Source organism: Schistocerca americana, chromosome 6 (genome assembly GCF_021461395.2).
Source record: "Schistocerca americana isolate TAMUIC-IGC-003095 chromosome 6, iqSchAmer2.1, whole genome shotgun sequence".
NCBI classification, from domain to species: Eukaryota; Metazoa; Arthropoda; class Insecta; order Orthoptera; family Acrididae; genus Schistocerca; species Schistocerca americana.
The window spans coordinates 580408211-580431178 of NC_060124.1; the positions used below are offsets into that span (position 1 = coordinate 580408211).

A 22968-nucleotide genomic window follows, 5' to 3' on the forward strand; every position below is an offset into this window, starting at 1 on the left:
TACATTCTATACTTCAATGATGCCTTCCTGGGACCAATCAGCTTTCATTTCTTCTTGGAAAATGTCAACCAGATCCCTCCAAGTCACAACAGCTTTGCTATATTTCAAAGTGGTGTTCAGTTCATTTTCTATTGTGTACTCCCCAAGGCACTGAGCTTTTTGGATGTTCTTCACTTGTTTGGAATTGGATGTTTCTACCAACTGGGTTCGGTTTCACAAGCAGATTTTCAACTTCCAGCAATTCCCACTAACCCTTCTTGTATGTAGAAATGTGACTCTTCCTCAAAGCTCCCCCCTTTCATTTAATTATAATAAACACATTCCAATCACCAGCACGCATTAAGTTACTCAATGCTGACAATGTCTGTGTGATGCTCACGTCTGAAGGACTGGCTACACGAGCCCTCTTGTTTGGTTGGGTGTTGGTACCTACCAGTGAACCACACTTTCCACTGCAAGGAGTAAGAGAAGATTTCAAAGGATCCGTGCTGGTTCCAAGAGCGGCTGGGGAAATAAAGCTGGGGAAATAAGGGTCCACTCAGACAGAGCCCCTGGTGGCAGGTTCCCAACAGTTTGCCTGCTGATGACTGTTCCACCTCAACAGCCACGCATCTCATCAGTATGCAGCACATCTTGAGATTGGTTTATTTTTTTAGAGGTTTATTCCATCCTCATGATCCGGGCAGTCAGGCCAATATCCCCATTCCCTGAGACACACAACGTTCAACCACCGAGCTGCACAGTGGTTGCGGAAGCGTAACCAGAGCTTACGGTGACAGAGGACTAGCAGCACTACCAGGAACACTGGGGCTGCCAACCCCATACCAGCAAATGAATGATGAACCCCTGAGGGGATGAGTGAAATTGCTGAATTGCTGCTGGCAAAAGTATCTGCCAGCCACACACCTCAAAATAATCCACATTTTCGCACCTTCGTTATGTCATTAATATTTAGATGACCAGTATATCTTGAGTTTCAGTGTTGTGTTCATACAAATCATTACATGTGTTCTACCCTGTCTCTTACCACTGGGGATAATGAACTGTGAAATTGTACAGTTTTTAGATTGAACTGAAATACCTCCCTGCCATTGCACTTTTGTTGCGATACCAACTCATTGTGACAAAATTTTATAAAGCAAATTGTTGCAAAACTTTGTAATCTTACACCTCTTAGTGATTTCAAAGATTTCTTCTACTGAAAATTTCCCTCCATTAGATTATGCCCCTTTTAGGTAATAGCATAGCCTGTCCAAAGGAGCTTTTCATGCCGTCTACCATTTTATTGTCAAATCAAATTACGATTCATAAATGGCTCCAATGGGAGGAGCAGGAGTGTAAGTGGTGGGCAGTCAGACTGAGTGGAAAGGTTTATTGGAAAGTTAAGTGAAATTTAAAACTTTTATTTTTTTCTTTAAATTCCTCTGGTTCCCAGTGCAGTCAAACTGTGGCTTGGACCAGAGCTGTGCCTGGGCCAGGGCTGGTGCAATATTGTATGTGTCTACATACCAAACTGACACACACACACACACACACACACACACACACACACACACACACACACACACGCACACAAAAAAAAAATTCACAATCCATGTGAGTAGTATTTCCACACCGAGTACGGCTGACAGGGCACGCTCTTCCAAAGCGTCGCTGATGGAGGGACACTCCCAAAGTACCACAGATCATCACATGTAACCCTTAATAGAAAATGATGGAGCAATAAACTCCAGCCACGAGGAAGGAAACCTCTAGTTTCACATTTTTAACAAATTTCTTGACACTCCTCAATGTCCAATCCTGACTAAGTCCTAGTCTCAGTCAATTCGAACACAGTTTAGTTATTATACAGATATACAAATATTAATGTAAGGCAACAAAAAGATAATGGCAAATGCAACAAGCTGCAAAAAATCTTCACACTTATTTTATTAGAAAATAGAATATTTACTAAATAAATGAAAATGGTATACTGTACTTAATCTATCCCATTTATAAAGATAGTTACAGGCCTCATAAAATTTTCATTTCTGCAATGTAGCATGCTTACTTAATTTACACATGTTCCTTAATTATTTGTTTCTCCATTCTCCTCCACAGTCTTCTTGACTTCAGCCACCCACAGCTGTGGAGTCCCACGGGTGCACTATGAGCAGCAACAGTTTCTTTTTATACATATGATTTAGTTTAGTTTTTGTTCTATAATGCTTCTATCCTCCCCCCATGAAATATGGACCTTGCGGTTGGTGGGGAGGCTTGCATGCCTCAGCAATACAGATAGCCGTACTGTAGGTGCAACCACAACGGAGGGGTATCTAACGAGAGGCCAGACAAGCATGTGGTTCATGAAGAGGGGCAGCAGCCTTTTCAGTAGTTGCAGGGGCAACAGTCTGGAGGATTGACTAATTTGGTCTTGTAACACTAACAAAAACAGCCTTGCAATGCTGGTACTGCAAACGGCTGAAAGCAAGGGGAAACTCTAGCCATAATTTTTCCCAAAGGCATGCAAGCTTTACTGTATGGTTAAATGATGATGGCGCCCTCTTGGGTAAAATATTACGGAGGTAAAATAGTCCCCCATTCAGATCTCTGGGCGAGGACTACTCAGGAGGACGTTGTTATCAGGAGAAAGAAAACTGGCATTCTACGGGTCGGAGTGTGGAATCTCAGATCCCTTAATCGGGCAGGTAGGTTGTTGTTGTTGTTGTTGTGGTCTTCAGTCCTGAGACTGGTTTGATGCAGCTCTCCATGCTACTCTATCCTGTGCAAGCTTTTTCATCTCCCAGTACCTACTGCAACCTACATCCTTCTGAATCTGCTTAGTGTATTCATCTCTTGGTCTCCCTCTACGATTTTTACCCTCCACGCTGCCCTCCAATACTAAATTGGTGATCCCTTGGCAGGTAGGTTAGAACATTTAAAAAGGGGAATGGATAGGTTAAAGGTAGATATAGTGGGAATTAGTGAAGTTCGGTAGCAGGAGGAACAAGACTTCTGGTCAGGTGAATACAGGGTTATAAATACAAAATCAAATAGGGGTAATGCAGGAGTAGGTTTAATAATGAATTAAAAGAAATAGGGATGCGGGTAAGCTACTATAAATAGCACATTGAACGGATTATTGTGGCCAAGATAGATCCGAAGCCCACGCCTATCACAGTATTACAAGTTTATATGCCAACTAGCTCCGCAGTTGACAAGAAGATAGATGAAGTGTATGAAGAGATAAAAGAAATTATTCAGATGGTGAAGGAAGACGAAAATTTAATGGTCATGGGTGACTGGAATTTGATAGTAGGAAAAGGAAGAGAAGGAAACTTAGTAGGTGAATATGGAATGGGGTTAAAGAATGAAAGAGGAAGCTGATTGGTAGAATTTTGCACAGAGCATAATTTAATCATACTAACACTTGGTTCAAGAATCATGAAAGAAGGTTGTATACAAGGAAAAAGCCTGGAGATACTAGAAGGTGTCAGATAGATTATACCGGGTGATCAAAAAGTCAGTATAAATTTGAAAACTGAATAAATCACGGAATAATGTAGATAGACAGGTACAAATTGACACACATGCTTGGAATGACATGGGGTTTTATTAGAACCAAAAAAATACAAACGTTCAAAAAATGTTCGACAGATGGTGCTTCATCTGATCAGAATAGCAATAATTAGCATAACAAAGTAAGACAAAGCAGAGATGATGTTCCTTACAGGCAATGCTCAATATGTTCACCATCATTCGTCAACAATAGCTGTAGTTGAGGAATAATGTTGTGAATAGCACTGTAAAGTATGCCCGGAGTTATGGTGAGGCATTGGCGTTAGATGATGTCTTTCAGCATCCTTAGAGATGTCAGTCGATCACGATACACTTGCGACTGAGCACACGATCATCACCAAACGACGCGTGCAAGAGATCTTTCACGCGTCTAGCAATATGGAGTTGCACCCCATCCTGCATAAACATCGTACATTCCAGGAAGTGTTTATCAGCCAGGCTGGGAATGATGCGATTCTGCTGTAACGTATCGGCGTACCTCTCACCCATCACGGTAGCAGTTTTGCTGTCCAGCACCATCTGTCGGACATTTTGTAAACTTTTTTTTTTTGTCTAATAAAACCCCATGTCATTCCAAGCACGTGTGTCGATTTTTACCTATCTATCTACATTACTCCACGGTTTATTAAATTTTTAAATTTATACTGACTTTTTGATCACCCTGTATAGTGATAAGGCAGAGATTTAGGAACCCGGTTTTAAATTGTAAGACATTTCCAGGGGCAGATGTGGACTCTGACCACAATCTATTGGTTATGAACTGTATATTAAAACTGAAAAAAACTGCAAAACTGTGGGAATTGAAGGAGATGGGACCTGGATAAATTGAAAGAACCAGAGGTTGTAGAGAGTTTCAGGAAGAGCATTAGGGAATGATTGACAAGAATGGGGAAAGAAATACAGTAGAAGAAGAATGGGTAGCTTTGAGAGATGAAATAGTGAAAGCAGCAGAGGATCAAGTAGGCAAAAAGACGAGGGCTAATCAAAATATTGAATTTAATTGATGAAAAGAGAAAATAAAAAAATGCAGTAAATGAAGCAGGCAAAAAGGAATACAAACGTCTCAAAAATGAGATTGACAGGAAGTGCAAAATGGCTAAGCAGGGATGGCTACAGGAAAGACGTAATGATGTAGAGGCGTATATCACTAGGGGTAAGATAGATACTGCCTACAGGAAAATTAAAGAGCCCTTTGGAGAAAAGAGAACCACTTGCACGAACATAAAGAGCTCAGATGGAAACCCAGTTCTAAGCAGAGAAGGGAAAGCAGAAAGTTGGAAAGAGTATATAGAGGGTCTACACAAGGGCAATGTTCTTGAGGACAATATTATGGAAATGGAAGAGGAGGTAGATGAAGATGAAATGGGAGATGTGATACTGCACACAGAGTTTGACAGAGCACTGAAAGACCTAAGTCGAAACAAGGTCCCGGGAGTGGACAACATTCCATTAGAACTACTGATAGCCTTGGGAGAGCCAGCCCTGACACAACTCTACCATCTGAGCAAGATGTATGAGACGGGCTAAATACTCTCAGACTTCCAAGAAGAATATAATATTTCCAGTCCCAAAGAATAAGCCACGGCTGCAAAATACAAACACGAATTCCTTAGACGAATGGAAAAACTGATAGAAGCTGACCACGGGGAAGATCAGTTTGGATTCCGTAGAAATGTTGGAACACGTGAGGCAATACTGACCCTACGACTTATATTAGAAAATAGATTAAGGAAAGGCAAACCTACGTTTCTAGCATTTGTAGACTTAGAGAAAGCTTTTGACAATGTTGACTGGAATACTCTCTTTCAAATTCTGAAGGTGGCAGGGGTAAAATACAGGGAGCGAAAGGCTATTTACAATTTGTACAGAGACCAGATGGCAGTTACAAGAGTCAAGGGGCATGAAAGGGAAGCAGTGGTTGGGAAGGGAGTGAGACAGGGTTGTAGCCTAGCCCCAATGTTATTCAATCTGTATATTGAGCAAGCAGAAAAGGAAACAAAAGAAAAACTCGGAGAAGAATTAAAATCCATGGAGAAGAAACAAAAACTTTGAGGTTCGCTGTTGACATCGTAATTCTGTCAGAGACAGCAAAGGACCTGGGAGAGCAGCTGAACGGAATGGACAGTATCTTGAAAGGAGGAATTAAGATGAACATCAACAAAAGCAAAATGAGGCTAATGGAATATAGTTGAATTAAATTGGGTGATGCTGAGGAAATTAGATTAGGAAATGAGACGCTTAAAGTAGTAAATGAGTTTTGCTATTTGGGGATCAAAATAACTCATGATGGTTGAAGTAGAGAGGATGTAAAATGTAGACTGGCAATGGCAAGTAATGCGTTTCTGAAGAAGAGAAAATTGTTAACATCGAGTATAGATTTCAGTGTCACGAAGCCATTTCTGAAAGTATTTGTATGGACTGTAGCCATGTATGGAAGTGAAATGTGGACGATAAATAGTTTAGGCAAGAAGAGAATAGAAGCTTTCAAAATGTGGTGCAACAGAAAAATACTGAAGATTAGATGGGTAGATCACATAACTAATGAGGAGGTATTGAATAGAATTCGGGAGAAGAGAAATTTGTGGCACAACTTGACTTGAAGAAGGAATCGCTTGGTAGGACATATTCTGAGGCATCAGGGGATCACCAATTTAGTATTGGAGGGCAGCGTGGAGGGTAAAAATCATGGAGGGAGACCAAGAGATGAATACACTGAACAGATTCAGAAGGATGTAGGTTGCAGTACATACTGGGAGATGAAGAAGCTTGCACAGGATAGAGTAGCATGGAGAGCTGCATCAAACCAGTCCCTGGACTGAAGACCACAACAACAACACCACCAACAACAACAATGCTTCTATGGGGGAAGTGAAGAGGATCAATGCATTCAGCTGTGTGGTCTAGTGTGTTTTTGTTGTTGTTGTTGTCTTCAGTCCAGAGACTGGTTTGATGCAACCTTCCATGCTACTCTATTCTGCACTAGCTACTTCATCTCCAAGTACCTATTGCAACCTACATCCTTCTGAATCTGCTTAGTGTATTCATCTCTTGGTCTCCCTCTATGATTTTTACCCTCCACGCTGCCCTCCAATGCTAAATTGGTGATCCCTTGATGTCTCATGAGATGTCCTACCAACCGATCCCTTCTTCTAGTCACGTTCTGCCACAAATTTCTCTTTTCCCCAATTCTGTTCAGTACCTCCTCATTAACTATGTGATCTACCCATCTAATCTTTCAGCATTCTTCTGTAGCACTACATTTTGAAGGCTTCTATTCTCTTCTTGTCTAAACTGTTTATCGTCGTCATTTCACTTCCATACATGGCTACACTCCATACAAATACTTTCAGAAAAGACTTCTCGATACTTAAATCTATAATCAATGTCAACAAATTTCTCTTCTTCAAAAATGCTTTGCTTGCCATTGCCAGTCTACATTTTATATCCTCTCTACTTTGACCATCATCAGTTATTTTGCTCCCCAAATAGGAAAACTCATCAACTACTTTAAGTGTCCGATTTCCAAATCTAATTCCCTCAGCATCATCTCATTTGATTAGACTACATTCCATTATCATTTCGCTTTTGTTGTTGTTCATCTTATAGCCTCCTTTCAAGACACTGTCAATTCCATTCAACTGCTCTTTGAGGGCCTCTGCTGTCTCTGACAGAACTACAATATCATCATCAAACCTCGAAGCTTTTATTTCTTCTCCATGGATTTTAATTCCAACTCCGATTTTTTCTTTTGTCTCCTTTACTGCTTGCTCAATATACAGATTGAATAACATTGGGGATAGGCTACAACCCTGTCTCACCCCCTTCCCAACCACTTCTTCCCTTTCATGCCGCTCGAAACTGCCATCTGGTTTTTGTACAAATTGTAAATAGCCTTTTGCTCCGCTGCCACCTTCAAAATTTGAAAGAGATTCAACATTGTTAAAAGCCCTCTCTAAGTCTACAAATGCTAGAAATGAAGGTGTGCCTTTCCTTACTCTATCTTCTAAGATAAGCTGTAGAGACAGTATTGCCTCACGTGTTCCAATATTTCTAGAGAATCCAAACTGCTCATCACCGAGGTCGGCTTCTACCAGTTTTTCCATTCGGCAGTAAAGAATTCGTGTTCGTATTTTGCAGCCATGAATTATTAAACTGATAGTTCGGTAATTTTCACACCTGTCAACACTTGCTTTCTTTGGGATTGAAATTATTATATTCTTCTTGAAGTCTGAGGGTATTCAGCCTGTCTCATACATCTTGCTCAGATGGTAGAGTTTTGTCAGGGCTGGCTCTCCCAAGGCTATCAGTAGTTCTAATGGAATGTTGTCTACTCCCGGGGCCTTGTTTTGACTTAGGTCTTTCAGTGCTCTTTCAAATTCTACATGCAGTACCATACCTCCCACTTCATCTTCATCTATATCCTCTTCCATTTCCATAATATCGCCCTCAAGAACATCACCCTTATATAGACTCTCTATATACTCCTTCCATGCCTCTGCTTTCCCTTCTTTACTTAGAATTGGTTCTCCATCTGAGCTCTTGATATTCATACAGGTGGTTCTCCTTTCTCCAAAGGTCTCTAATTTTCCTGTAGGCAGTATCTATCTTACTCCTAGGGATATATGCCTACATTCTTACATTTGTCCTCTAGCCATCCCTGCTTAGCCATTTTGCACTTGCTGTCGATCTCATTTTTGAGACTTTTGTATTCCTTTTTGCTTGCTTCATTTACTGCATTTTTATATTTTCTCCTTTCATAAATTAAATTCAATATCTCTTCTGTTACCAAAGGATTTCTACTAGCCCTTGTCTTTTTACCTACTTGATCCACTGCTGCCTTTACAATTTCATGTTTCAAAGCTACCCATTCTTCTTCTTCTGTATTTCTTGCCCCCATTCTTGTCAATCGTTCCCTAATGCTCTGTTTGAAACTCTCTACACCCTCTGGTTCTTTCAGTTTATCCAGATCACATCTTCTTAAATTCCCACCTTTTTGCAGTTTTAATCTACGGTTCATAACCTATAGATTGTTGTTGGAGTCCACATCTCACCTGGAAATGTCTTACAATTTAAAACCTGGTGCCTAAATCTCTGTCTTACTATTATATAATCTATCTGAAACCTTGCAGTGTCTCCAGGCCTCTTCCACATATACAACCTTCTTTCATGATTTTTAAATCAAGTGTTAGCTGTGGTTAGGTTATGCTCTGTGCAAAATTCTACGAGGAGGCTTCCTCTTTCATCCCTTATCCCCATTCCATATTCACCTACAGCTTTTCCTTCTCTTCCTTTTCCTGCAATCGAATTCCAGTACCCCATGACTAGTAAATTTTCGTTCCCTTCACTATCTGAATAATTTCTTTTATATCATCATACATTTATTCAATCTCTTCGTCGTCTACGGAGCTGGCTGGCATATAAATTTGTATTACTGTGGTAGGCGTGGGCTTCGTGTCTATCTTGGCTACAATAATGCGTTCACTACGCACTTACCCGCACTCCTGTTCTTTTATTCATTACTACACCTACTCCTGAATTACCCCTATTTGATTTTGTATTTATAACCCTGTATTCACCTGACCAAAAGTCTTGTTCCTCCTGCCACCGAACTTCACTAATTCCCACTATACCTAACTTTAACCTATCCATTTCCCTTTTTAAATTTTCTAATCTACCTACCCAATTAAGGGATCTGACATTGCACACTCCAATCCACAGAATGCCAGTTTTCTTTCTCCTGATAACAATGTCCTCTTGAGTAGTCCCCGCCCGGAGATATGAATGGCGGACTATTTTAACTCCGGAATATTTTACCCAAGAGGACACCATCATCGTTTAACCATACAGTAAAGCTGCATGCCCTCAGGTAAAACTACAGCTGTAGTTTCCCGTTCTTTCAGGCGTTCGCAGTTCCAGTGCAGCAAAGTCGTTTTGGTTAGTGTTAGAAGGCCAGATCAGTCAATCATCCATACTGTTGCCCCCTGCAACTACTGAAAAGGCTGCTGACCCTCTTCAGGAACCACATGTTTGTCTGGCCTCTCAACACATACCCCTCCATTGCGGTTGCACCTACAGCACGGCTATCTGAATGCAAGGCTCCCCACCAGCAGCAAGGTCCATGGTTCATGGGTGGACTAGTGTATACAAACTTATTCTAAGTTTTTGTATAAATGTTAGTGCATTTGTATTGTGTGAACTGAATTTGAAATGTAGCAAAAAGCAGCAGTAGCAGTAACAAGATCCGCATTGTACTAGAGGCAGGAACCTGGCTGAAACCATACGTTAGTAGCAATGAAATTCTCAATTCCTATGGGAATGTATACCACAAAGATACATTGAATGCCGTTGGTGGAGGCATGTTCATAGCTGTAAAAAGTACAATAATCTAATGATGTTAGTACAGATTCTGAATGTGAAATAATGATGGTGAAGATACATGTTAAAGATAGTTCAAACATGGTCGTCTGATGCTTTGATAGATTCCCTGACCCTCGAGCAGCAGTGGCAGATAGAACATTTGAGAGAAAACTACAAGATTATTCCAAGTAAATCTCCTGGTCATGTTATAGTATTAGGTGGAGATTTCAAATTACCGGCTGTAAACTAGGAGACCTAAGTGATTCAGGATGGTAGTTGGGACAGGGAATCATATGACGTCGTTCTGCCTTATCCAAAAATTGATTTGAGCAGCTAATCAGAGAACAGACTTGTGAAAATGTTGGATCTGGTCACCAACAGGCCTGAACATTTCAACTTGGTTAGTGTAGGACAGAGAATCACGTATCATAAGGCCATTACAGGATCACTGAATACAGCTGTAAATAGAAATGTAAAGAAAGATAGGAAGATATTTCTGATTACATAAAATCAGGGAACAGATGTTAGATTACCTGAGCAATTAACATGAAAAATTCATCTCCAGCACTGAAAATGTTGAGCATCAATGAACAAGTATATTGTACAATACACCTTAGACAGGTACATACCATGCAAAACTGTGAGGTATACAAAAGACCCATCATAGTTTGACAGCCATGTTAGAAAGCTGCTACGCAAGCAAAGAGAATTTCACTGCAAATTTAAACATAGCCACAGCCTCACAGACAAACAAAAACTGAACAAAGCCAAAGTTAGCATAAGGAGAACTATGTGTGAAGCATTCAATGAATTTGAAAGTAAAATTCTATTTACCGGCTTGACAGAAAATCCTAAAATCTTCCATAAAATCAGTAAACAGATCGAAGCCATCTATCCAGACACATTGTGACTGTAGTGACAATGAAATGCAGTACAACAGAGAGAAGGCTGAAATGCTAAACATCTTTTTCCAAAACTGCATGACTGAGAAAGATCATACTGTAGTTCCTCGTTTAAATTGTTGCCCAAACGTCAATTGACAGATATTGAAACAACTGACTATTGGGTACGAAAGCAAGTGAAACTGCCAAACAGTGGAAAGGCCATTAGACCTGATGGAATACCAATATGATTCAACAGAGTATTTAGAACAACTTACTCCTCTTCTGCTAACAGTGTATTATTGGTCACTGGAGGAGCAAAGCATTTCTAGCGATTGGGAAAAACAAAACACAAATCATTCTCATTTTCCAGAAGTGTCACCAAATAGATGTACAAAACCACAGGCCTATATCCATGATGTCGGTCTGTTGTAGCATTTTGGAACATGTCTTATGCTTGCATATTATGATATTTCTAGAGGCCAAGAACCTCCTCTTTAGCAATCAACATAGGTTCCCAAAACATGCACTGTTTGTCCAAGACCCAGAAAGCAGGAGATACCAGTACCCAGGTTGATATGATGTTCCTTGGCTTCCAGAAGGTATTCAATATAGTTCCGCATGGCCGCATTTAGAACCATTACTTTCCACAAAACATATAAATGATCTAGAGGATAATGTCAGACAGCCCCTGGGACTTTTCATGGTTGATGATGATGCACACAGAAAAGTCAAAACACTAGAAAATTGACGCAAAATTCAGGTGAACCTGAAGAGGGCTGTTTGTTGGTGCAGCTATTAGCAGCTGACACTCAACATCAATTCAACATAGTGTGCATAAATAGGCAGAAAGACCAATTACTGCATGACATAATGCAGAACACTCACTGAAGCAGTCACATTTGTAAAATGCCTCGGAGTATGCGCACAGATAAATTTGAAGTGGAATTATAAAACAAATCGCAGTTAAAGCAAATGCCAAACTGAGATTCACTGGAACAATTCTCATAAAGTGTACTCTACCCACAAAGGAGGAAGCTTAGAAAACACTGGGTCAACCAATATTTCAGTATCTTTCTTACTTGAGGATCTGTAGCAAATAGGCTCAGTAGAGGAATAGAGAAGACCAAATAACAGTAGTGTGTTCCATTGGAGATTTAGTTGGTAATCACGAAAACAGCAAAGAGATGATCAGTCACCTCCAGTGGCAGATGCCGCATTCTGCATTGTAGAAATCCTGAGATTATTACAGAAAGACAATGAAGGTGAAATCAGAGAGTATTGAATTCACACAGAGGCTTACCAACAACTGTCTGTAAGCTAGCTATTCGTGACTGAAAAAGCAAAGTGGGAAGTGACTGTGGTGGACTAAGTACCCTCCACCACAGTATAATACACATACCTCCTCTCTCATTCTGTCAATCTCATTCTCACCTTTCTTTCTTTTTCTTTCTTTTTTTTTTTTTTTTTTTTTTGCCTCCTCCTTTCCGCTTTTTTTTTTTTACTTTAGGATACTATATATTTCCACACTTTGAGTTTTTTAACTATCAGTCCTTGGTAACACATTATTAGCACTCTGGAATTTGAATGATAGCTGTTGGCCCATTATTATTTTGTGACTTCTTTCTCACATCCCACTTTCCTTATCAGTCATGATTTGGAGAAACTTGTTTTTTTTCCTTCTAAATTATTTATTTATTTGTTTATTCATTCTGTTACTAATACACTTCCTTGTGTTCACAGAATTATGTGAAAAGTTTTGAGTAGTTGATATTCAACTTTATTTTAATTTCTGTGTCCATTAATTTACTTGCTGTTAATATTGTTTTCGCAACAGTAAAGGAAGTATTCTTCTATCTCAGATTCTGTAATTATTTTAATCCTGGCTTTCATGTTGAATAAGTAAAATTATAAATTTATATAAATGTCACTAAAAATAAACTGAGACAATATCATTTGCGAATATTATATTTCTTGTCCTGAAGTCTTTATATCACATACTGATTCTTAGGCTGTTGGCAAGCAATTACATCTATGGAAACATATGTGCATAATTTTTATATAAAAACATTGGTGCTTTGTGTGCAGACAACATCCAGTAGATACAATGTGCATGAGTAATAATTTAACAATATAAACTTCTAGTAGTGAGATTGGCACATCAATATTCAAAAGTCTAATAAGTGTTTTACAGAAAAAGCTGGCACTTAATTCTTAAATTATGGTATGCTCTGAGCAGAGAATTGCACAAGTATGATATTGGATACAACATGCTAGTGTTCAGATTTTGGTACCATACAGCAGCCTACATTCATCATCCAACTGTCCAAACAGTTTAATTGTATTGTTGATACCTGTCAGAAAGACCATACAACAAAAATTCCAAATTTCTTATGGTAAGAAATACTCAGTTATATAAAAGTAAAAATTCAATCTAAAAATTGTTAAAATCCCAGACAAACACTTTTCGACTGGCCAACTTAATAACTACTTCCAAAAAGGTCTGATGCACCTTCATTTGTTATGTTAGTTTCCCCTTTTCCATTTCTCTTCTTTAATTTAATTATTCTTTCTGTTTTCATTTTCTCTTCCTGTGAACTGAATTTTAGGCAGTGCTTTCTTTGTCACCTAACTCTTTATACTGAAATTTCTTTCCTCCACTTTGCCTGTGCACGTCAACCTAAGGTACGAGTGACTTGTCTCCATACCTTCCTCCTCCCACCTCACACAACCCAGTTTCCAAGTTATCTGAACATATTTCAATCTTCCCTCCCACTGATGTGGAATGAAACTATTATTTTGGAAGCTAGCTAGTTCTATATAACGTGGTCCTGTTGGTAGTACTGGGAATGGTATCTATTGCCCAGACTTTGTCTCTTTGAAATAATCAATTAAAATGATATAGTTAACCAGTAATTAAGACCTTTGAAGAAATGCACATCATAAGAAGATAATCAGTTGTTGACAAACAACAAACGATTACTCGAAACTATTGCCAATACTTTATAACATCACATTAAAAATATCTGACAACACATTTGTTATTAGTAATAACAGCAGAACTGGTAAAAACTAGAATCAATAAATAATAACTTCTAAAAATACGTAATTGAAAGATAAATTTATGTACAAATATTTCTATAAATTCTTAAATATAAACTCATCAAAATGAAATTCACTTTACTGAAGTATCAGCAGATTTTTTTCTGCATTTCTACACCTAAATAAAATGGTCAGCACCACTTCTTTATTGCCGTTAACATTATATACTATATCATCAACAATGACTTAATATTTGTACTGAGATATTATCACAATTGTTAAGTGAGCAACTACACACAGACATCAACAACAACGTTAAGTTTTTGGCATTGCAGTAGACATTCTTTTATGCAGTTTCATGTCATGGAAACAAAAGTATTGCTACAGTTAATTACAGGTACATATGTATATTTGAACCAATTAATAAGTAAAAGGAATTGCATCTTCACGCAAATTCCTACAATGTGCATCAAATTACTTTGGAGGAGAGTTACGAAGAACACTTGCAACAAGGTCTGGGTCTCTGAGGATTTCCATTGAAGTTTGTCCTTTCAGCCTTTGGTCAACAAACACCTGAGATGCACGCATCCAATACAGTTTGTTTGTCCAGCTGGCATCATACAAACATTTTGCTTCAGGGAACAGAGTTGATAAGAGTCTAAAATTAAAAGAAAAGATTAATACTGCTAACTTACACATGTTACATTTTTCAAGGTGAAGCCAATATTATGGGCCACCTCAAAACAGTCTTTCAACTTCAGTAAATTTCTATGTTCTTTGTTATGAGTGAGAAGGAAATATGAATGAAATAAACATATTAAGTCCATTCATTATAGATTACATAGTGACTATAAGACAATTTATGTTAAGAAACTGTTCCTCAATTATATGACATTTCATCATCTTTGTTACTCCTGCAAAAATGTTAGTCTGTTCCAGTTACATACAAAAAGTTTGAGGACACACAAGAACAATAGAAATATGATAAGAATTGTATGATAATTTCTGGTAAATATTGTCAGGCTTGTTTGGGAGTGGCATAAGTAATGAAAACTGAGATATTATTTCAAGAAATTGGTGCATTATCCTCTAAGGCTGGAATATGCAAAACTCCTTTAGAATATATAGGCCTAGGATTTTTGTGATATGGCATATACTTTTTGGTACTTATATTTATGCAAATCTGGATGTTCCTCCCTGGTGGAGCATATTTTAGTGAGTAAATGGTTATATTTGTATATTAATATAATGGAAGGAAACATTCCACGTGGGAAAAATTATATATAAAAACAAAGATGAGGTGACTTACCGAACAAAAGCGCTGGCAGGTCGATAGACACACAAACAAACACAAACATACACACAAAATTCAAGCTTTCGCAACAAACTGTTGCCTCATCAGGAAAGAGGGAAGGAGAGGGGAAGACGAAAGGAAGTGGGTTTTAAGGGAGAGGGTAAGGAGTCATTCCAATCTCGGGAGCGGAAAGACTTACCTTAGGGGGAAAAAAGGACAGGTATACGCTCGCACACACGCACATATCCATCCACACATACAGACACAAGCAGACATATTTAAAGACCTAGAACTTAATGGGGTCATTGTGGGGGTGTTGTGAGGGTGACATGGTATTAGAAGGTATGAGGTGAAATGAAAATGAAAATAAAAATATATGGGGAGAGATAAAGGTGAACCGGAAAGAAACTGGAGATCTGGAATGAAAAAAGGCGAAAAGGTGTTGGTTACAGCTGGGCTATGTTGGACTTGGGTTGGTAGACAACGATGTGCATAAAGGTTAGGTGGTTGTGTTGCCGCCAAAACACGTTAAAGGACGGAGAAATTCGGGAAAATTTCGAAAAAACTGCGTTTAGTATATTAAAAGGAGTGGTATTGTGGTGGCAGATTATGAAAATGAGGCTAACAATTGTTTGAAGAAGAAATAATGGCGTTAAAACCCGTGGGAAGCGGCTAAAAATGATCAGTGATGTGGGAAAAACGGAAATGGAAATATAGCGAAAGTTATTAGAACTGGCCGAAATGGTTGTTTAAAAGGTGAAAGGAGCTGTTTGTGAACTAGAAACGGTGGATATTATAGCGGCGGTAGCGCTGAAAGCGGCAAAAAAAAAAAAAAAAAAATTTTTTTGGTTATGGTTTGGAAGTGGGTTACGTATTATTGAGTATATATATAGGCGGGATAAAATAGTATAGCAGATTACGGTAAAAAGGAGAAGGTGAATACAAAGTGAAACTACTGGCAAAAACAGAAAGAGGAAAATAAGACGACAGAAAAGATTTCGATATGCAACAGTGACAATAACAAACGTAATTGTTGGATTCAAATTAATGATATCAATATAATGGAAGGAAATAAATATGTCTGTTTGTGTCTGTATGTGTGGATGGATATGTGCGTGTGTGCGAGTGTATACCTGTCCTTTTTTCCCCCTAAGGTAAGTCTTTCCGCTCCCGGGATTGGAATGACTCCTTACCCTCTCCCTTAAAACCCACTTCCTTTCGTCTTCCCCTCTCCTTCCCTCTTTCCTGATGAGGCAACAGTTTGTTGCGAAAGCTTGAATTTTGTGTGTATGTTTGTGTTTGTTTGTGTGTCTATCGACCTGCCAGCGCTTTTGTTCGGTAAGTCACCTCATCTTTGTTTTTATATATATTTGTATATTTTTACTCTTTCAAGAAGTAAAGAATTTTTCTCATGCAATTTCTTTCCTCCATCTTACATTGCTCAGAACTGTGCATCTCAGTTTGTTTCTTGGAAAATGTCAAATATCTACCTTCCTCCCTTATTTAATTTTAATTCACAATGTGGACTTCACCCTTATGCAACAGTAATTTTGTGTAGGCTATTGTTATTCTATGAGCAGGTAGCATTTTGGACTCTGGACTGTAGACAAGTGTCTCATTGTGTTATTCAGTCTTGTTGAAGTTGGAACATGCAGTATAGTTTGGGAACAAATGCCTAAAGTGACAGTATTCACATAAAATGACACCAGTTTGTGCCTCAATATGCTGGGAAAGTATTTTTGACTGATGGCAAAATATTGTACTGTAAACGAGATACAATAGTAATTGTGGGGAAGTCATTTAACATTCACAGTTTATCGCATGTGGAAAACACAAAACATGGAATACAACAGATTGAAAATGGAAAAATACTGCAGCAAATGCTTGTAGGAGAATCCCACCAATTTTATTCACCATCCTGTGAAGAACGTCATGCTGATATTCCCTTAAGTAAACTAAACCATCCAAAATTTCACAAATTCTTAGGAAAATTGAAAGCCAAATGTCTTCCTAATTCTTCCACTTTAAGAAAGCACAATGCAAACAAATCAGACAATGGGTTGTAAATAAAAAAATATGGCTATCAACTGACCCTATGGGAAGAAATATTGCAAATGTCATCGTGGGGACTTTGGAAGAAGACAGTCCAGGTGAAAAGTTTATTATGAACTGAGAACATTTAGAAAATGTAAACTTTTCCACCTTCATTGACACTGTGATCTGCCATTGTAGATTTGTCCATTTGACCGAGGTGAACAGATATCATATGTTCTGATCACTGCAGTGAAATACACTGTTGCAACTGACCGTTATGTTGCTTGCCACATTCACAACTGATACTGTGGACTCCAGGTGTCCATAGTCCTACTTCGTCTGTCACTGAGCCAAGTATGTTTTACAGTTTTAGTCGATGAGTGGAAAATGGTTTTAATGTTGTTGTTCTCCAATATCCTGGCAATCTTGGCTGTGGGCAGCCCAGCATATAGAAGGAACACCAGACACTTTACATCTTCTTTCTTCTTCTTGCTTGGTTGGAGAGTGCATTTTATCTTTGTCTCTGAGTAGCCATTCTTGCAAAAGGTTTCCCTCATGCTGCAACCTGGTGGGTGGACTCTCCCTGTCACACATGGCTTGTGCCATAGCACAAGGGTGGTGAGCACACAGTTGCGTTGCGCTGGATGGTGGCAGCTATTGGTGTTTACGAACAGCTCCCTGCATGTCTGTTTTCTATAGACAGAATATCCCAGCATGACATCAAGTTTTTTTCCTTATCATAATATCAAGGAAAGGCAGACATCCACTTTCTTCTACTTACATGGTGAATTTTATGTTCCCTTGCATGCTGTTAAGTTAGCCAAGAAATTCCTGCAGGTTTTCTTCATCATGCGGCCACACCATGAATGTGTCATCCACATATCAGTAGTGCTATGATGTGAAAGAGGTGAAAGCAGTGGATGGAACAGACAGGCAGAAGCAGGACAAGATACCAGGACCCTCCAACACTCCACTAGTCCCCTCACCAACATCCATGACCACCCCCACCCCCCACCCCACCCTTACGGAGGTACATGACTGGCTCAGCCATTGCAGATGAGTCATAGGAGCCTGAAGTCCAGTGCCTATAAAGATACAAACTGGAACAAACTTGACACTTCACTTGAAGATGACGAACTGGAAACTTCTTGAAACGTTGCCACAGAATGGCGTCTTGACTTGGCTGATAATCCGAGATAACTTCATCACCAAAATTTGCCGAGAAAGCCTGCATTCCTTATGGCCTGAAAGCATTAAGCTACTCTTCATAATGGGTGCAGCATCTTACATGGTGAAAACTGCCAGTTCACTATACAGTAAAACTTCGCATGTGACTAGTTTAGCTCACATCTTACACATAGTAGCAAAAATGATTCACAGCAAATTCAGTGATGCTGGAAAACTGGTTGGGCATATCAGAAAGGTATTTTTGAAAGGCCCTTCACACTGCAGAATTACAGTTATTAGTTGCAGACATTCCTTAACTCCATCTCCCACTTTGACAAGATGGGAGTTCTGTTCTGGATGCTTGCAGTTGTTACTCCCAGAACTTCAATGTTGTGAAAATCATCATTGATTCATCCGGTGATTCATATACACTGTTAAGGTAGTCAAGAAATTGCTGCAGGTTATCTTCATCATGCAGCCACATGTGCTGGAAGGAGGTCATTTTAACTAGGCTGCATATTGGGTACTGCCATTTTAGCCATCTTCATTTGATAAGTGGCACTACACCACCACTTCATACACATTGCGTCCAAGTTTTAACTGTCCACCACTTCCTGATGGAATGCCCATTTTTTTAATCGTTTATGTTCCTGCTTGGATTTCCCATCTGAGTTATTGGCTGTTTTAGCAAATGACGCACAGGCTGTCGACTGCGTTTTACTTTTTACCCGCCAAAGCAATATGGCGAAAGCCATTTAATTTTTAATTTTGGACCTCCGTTTCTGTACGGTGTCTTTTTTTTAACCCTTTCTGCAAGTGCCTGCTTTTAGCTGTCTTCTCTTATTTCAACTGGGGCTGACGTATAGTTGTTTAACTCTTCTCTCGTATTTCATGTTTGATAGTTTTGACTTGGGTGCATAAAAACAACTGTTTTTTGCACCCTAAAGCAAAACAAAATAAAAAAAAACACCATGAATATTCATCCATGTGTCAGTAAAATGTCCTTAGTTTCAGATGCATGGTTTTGAGAGCCAGTTTCTTGAAGCTTCTTCAATTGGACTAGCTCAAGAATTAATATGCTCAAATTTCAAGGAAGCTTTCGTACATAAATTTTGGATTTATTCCTTCTGCTGTAAGTGGTTTAGAGCAAACAGAAGTGCCACTAGTGAAGCATATACAAGGTGTACAACTTTGCTTCTGCCGTTTGCCGATGGGTGGTGACAATAGTAAGTAGCGGTCGAAAGAAACAGATCGCAGACGTCAGGCAGGTAGCTTGGATCTTGGTCAACATAAACTCATTCAAACATTAATTAATTTTTGTCTGCATCACAAGGTTTTTTTCTTGATTGAAAATGTCTGTTTACGAGCCTAATTCTCTTCATTTGCAGGAGGTATTACTGTTTTGTTTCAATATGAAGAAAACAACAGCTGAGTCTCAATCGCATGCTCTCAAGTACGTATGGTAAGGACGCTATTAGTGAAAGAATGTGTCGTGAGTGATTTCAACACTTCAAGAATGGCGATTTTAATGTCGTAGACCGGCATAGTTGTGGAAGAGAGAATGTTTTCAAAGATGCAGAATTGGAGACATTGCTGAGTGAAGACTTGCGTCAAGCTCAAGAAGAATTGGCACGATTAGTGGGAGTGACACAGCAAGCCATTTCAAAATGTCTCCAGGCTGTGAGCATGATTTAGAAAGAAGGAACTTGGGTCCCGTGTGCGCTGAAACCAAGAGACATAGAACGGTGTTTGTGGTTTTGTGAACAGTTGCTTCAGAGGGAAAAATGGAAGGGATTTCTGCATCGCATTGTGACCAGGGACGAAAAATGGTTTCATTACGACAACCCTAAATGCAAAAAATCATGGGGATATCCCGGCCATGCATCCACATCAATGGCCAAACTGAATAATCACAGCTCCAAGATAATGCTTTGCACTTGGTGGGACCAGCTCGTCATCGTGTACTATGAGGTGTTAAAACCAAGTGAAACAATCACAGGTGCTCATTATTGAACACAATTAATGTGTTTGAGCAGAGCATTAAAAGACAAATGGCCGCAGTACAGTGAGAGGCACGATAAAGTGATTTTGCAGCACAACAGCACTCGACCCCATGTTGCAAAAGAGGTCAAAATGTACTTGGAAATGTTAAAATGGGAAATCCTAGCCCAGACATAGCTCCCTCTGACTATCACCTGTTTAAATCAATGGCGCATGGCCCGGCTGACCAACACTACCGATATCTCATGAAGAAGTCACAAATTGGATCGATTTGTGGATCGCTTCAAAAGATGATTTTTCGATATGGGATACATACACTGCCCGAAAGATGGAAGAAAGTAGTGGCCAGCGATGGAAAACACTTCGAATGATACATGTGTAACCAATTTGTTTCATTAAAGCCACAAATGAAGCAAAGTTGTGCACCTTTTAGAGCAAGTGAAAAAGAGGTGAATACATTAGAAACTGTTTGTGGTAAAGTGGAAACACAAGTGTTAAATAAAATGGGGAAGGTGTTAGAAAAAAAAATGAAGGATATCACACATTGTGTTTCATTTCAGTGATTTTTTCGGGGGAAAAGTTCTCACTTAATTATTTAGATTCAAACGATATCTTCCATTTTCAATATGCTTGTCTTGTATCAGCTGAAGTAGTTTTCGAAGTATACTGTATACTGCAATTGGAGCTCATAAACTGAGTTAAAAATGAGAATGTACAAAAATTACACCATCAAATAACTACATTCTAACAATATTAATAGAAATCATACTTCAACATTACATTCTATAGTTTACCTTGCATTAACTGGGTTTCAAATTTATTTCACAACACAAATTATACCTCATTTTAATTTTGTTAGGTCATATCTGTTTATGTTGTTGAAAATAATTTTATAAATTTTTGGTCATAACAGCATTTTTGTGTATATTATGCTGATTTAGGGTCATAAAAATCTTAGCCCTAATCATAACAAATCACAAATATCTTGGAAGCTATACAGTATTACAGAATTTAGCTACTTATGCAAATAATTCTGTTCTTAGCTTTATAAGAAATAAACTTGTTTTACTCAAAGGCTGTGACATACTACTAGCAGTATCTTGTGCCTATTATTTAATGCGAAACTCGTCAGAAATAGAGGGTTGAACATATAAATATGTTTTCTATGTCACCTTTAGCCGCTAATGTTAAGGATCAATGATATATGATGTCACATAAATTGTTGACTATGGAAGATATGATGATGTTTACTCATGACTTTTTTCATTATACACTGTACCCCATTTTAAGTACTGCACTCTTGTTGTTGAACACAGACCAATGTTCAGTGAATTCATTTTCTGACAGAGTATACAGCAAATAACTCCACAAGTTGCTTTACGCTGGACAATAATCACGAAGTCTGAATACTTAGAAATTTTTCCTTGTTCCAGTGTGGAGATGATGCCATTCACTGGGAAAAGAACTCACAGTAAATAAAAACATAAGCCATTTTTCAATATGAGTGCTGAGGTGGTAATAAAACGTACCATATTTACTCGAATCTAAGCCGCACTTTTTTTCTGGTTTTTGTAATCCTAAAACCCGCCTGCGGCTTAGAATAGAGTGCAAAGTAAGCGGAAGTTCTGAAAAATGTTGGTAGGTGCCTCCACAACTAACTTCTGCCGTCGAATTATGTAGCGCTACACAGGCATGCTTTGCAGGCACAAAAGATAAATACTGGAGATAAAACCTCTGCGTCAATAAATTAAAAAAAAAGAAAAGAAAGAAAGGCGGAAGAGGAGCTTTTTTTTCTTCGCCTCAAGTTTCGACCGCTGCATTTTCATACATTATCCCACGAAGTAAATACAAATTCCGTATTGTTCATCTTCAAATGTAGCAGCATTTCAACGTTCTTCGAAAATCCGACTGGCAAGACTGTTTGGGATGTTTGTCAATATGGCCAACTCTACGTTCTGAATTCTTTCCTACCTGTGACAAGAGATCATTGCTAATAAGAACTTTTATGAATTGTGAATCACATGCAGTATTCTCTTCACCATAAGAATAATACGAATATAAACATTTTGCAATGTATTCTTTCGTGTCTGCTGCTATCTCATTTAAATCCTGTCTGCCTAATAAATTGCGAAACTAGAGTGAGACAACAGCAAACGTGGAATAATATACATATCATGTCATGTTTATATTCGTATTATTCTTATGCCTAATAGTGATACAGTCAGAAATGAAGCACAGCAAGTGACTAGATTTTTAAATCTAAGATGACTAATTTCTGTGCAGAATGTAATGTACTACAGAGGTGTCTGCAAAGATTTTCAAACGGAGAAAAATTTTCGCTAAACTCTCGTTCAGAACATCTTCTATCATACGCAGTCTATTATTTGGTTCTTGTTGATCATTATCAAAGAAAGCAGCAGTGTAAGTAACAACAAATAGCAGTCTCTTGCCATTGTTTTGCTAATGAGACAATTCCTCTCTTTTTTTTCTTGTAAGCGGTGTTAGCGCCCACAAAAGCAAGCCATGCCGCGAGCGGCGACAGGTCGTAAACACTCATTATCAGAATGCGACAAAAAATGCATGACACAGTACAGTAATGCATTTTCAGCTTAGGGTGACGTAAACGCCTATAAC

The 22968-nt window shown here is 38.7% G+C and overlaps 1 protein-coding gene across 1 annotated transcript in view; it reads right to left on the reverse strand.

Moving 5' to 3' along the window:
• Window positions 1–12613: 12613 nt before the first annotated feature.
• Window positions 12614–22968, reverse strand: part of LOC124619592 (cGMP-dependent 3',5'-cyclic phosphodiesterase-like) — a 269537-nt gene continuing 259182 nt past the window's right edge. The window contains exon 14 of the mRNA XM_047146093.1: window positions 12614–14496. Within this exon, the coding sequence (XP_047002049.1) occupies window positions 14313–14496 (184 nt within the window). The 3' untranslated portion in view covers window positions 12614–14312. The remainder of the gene's footprint in view (window positions 14497–22968) is intronic.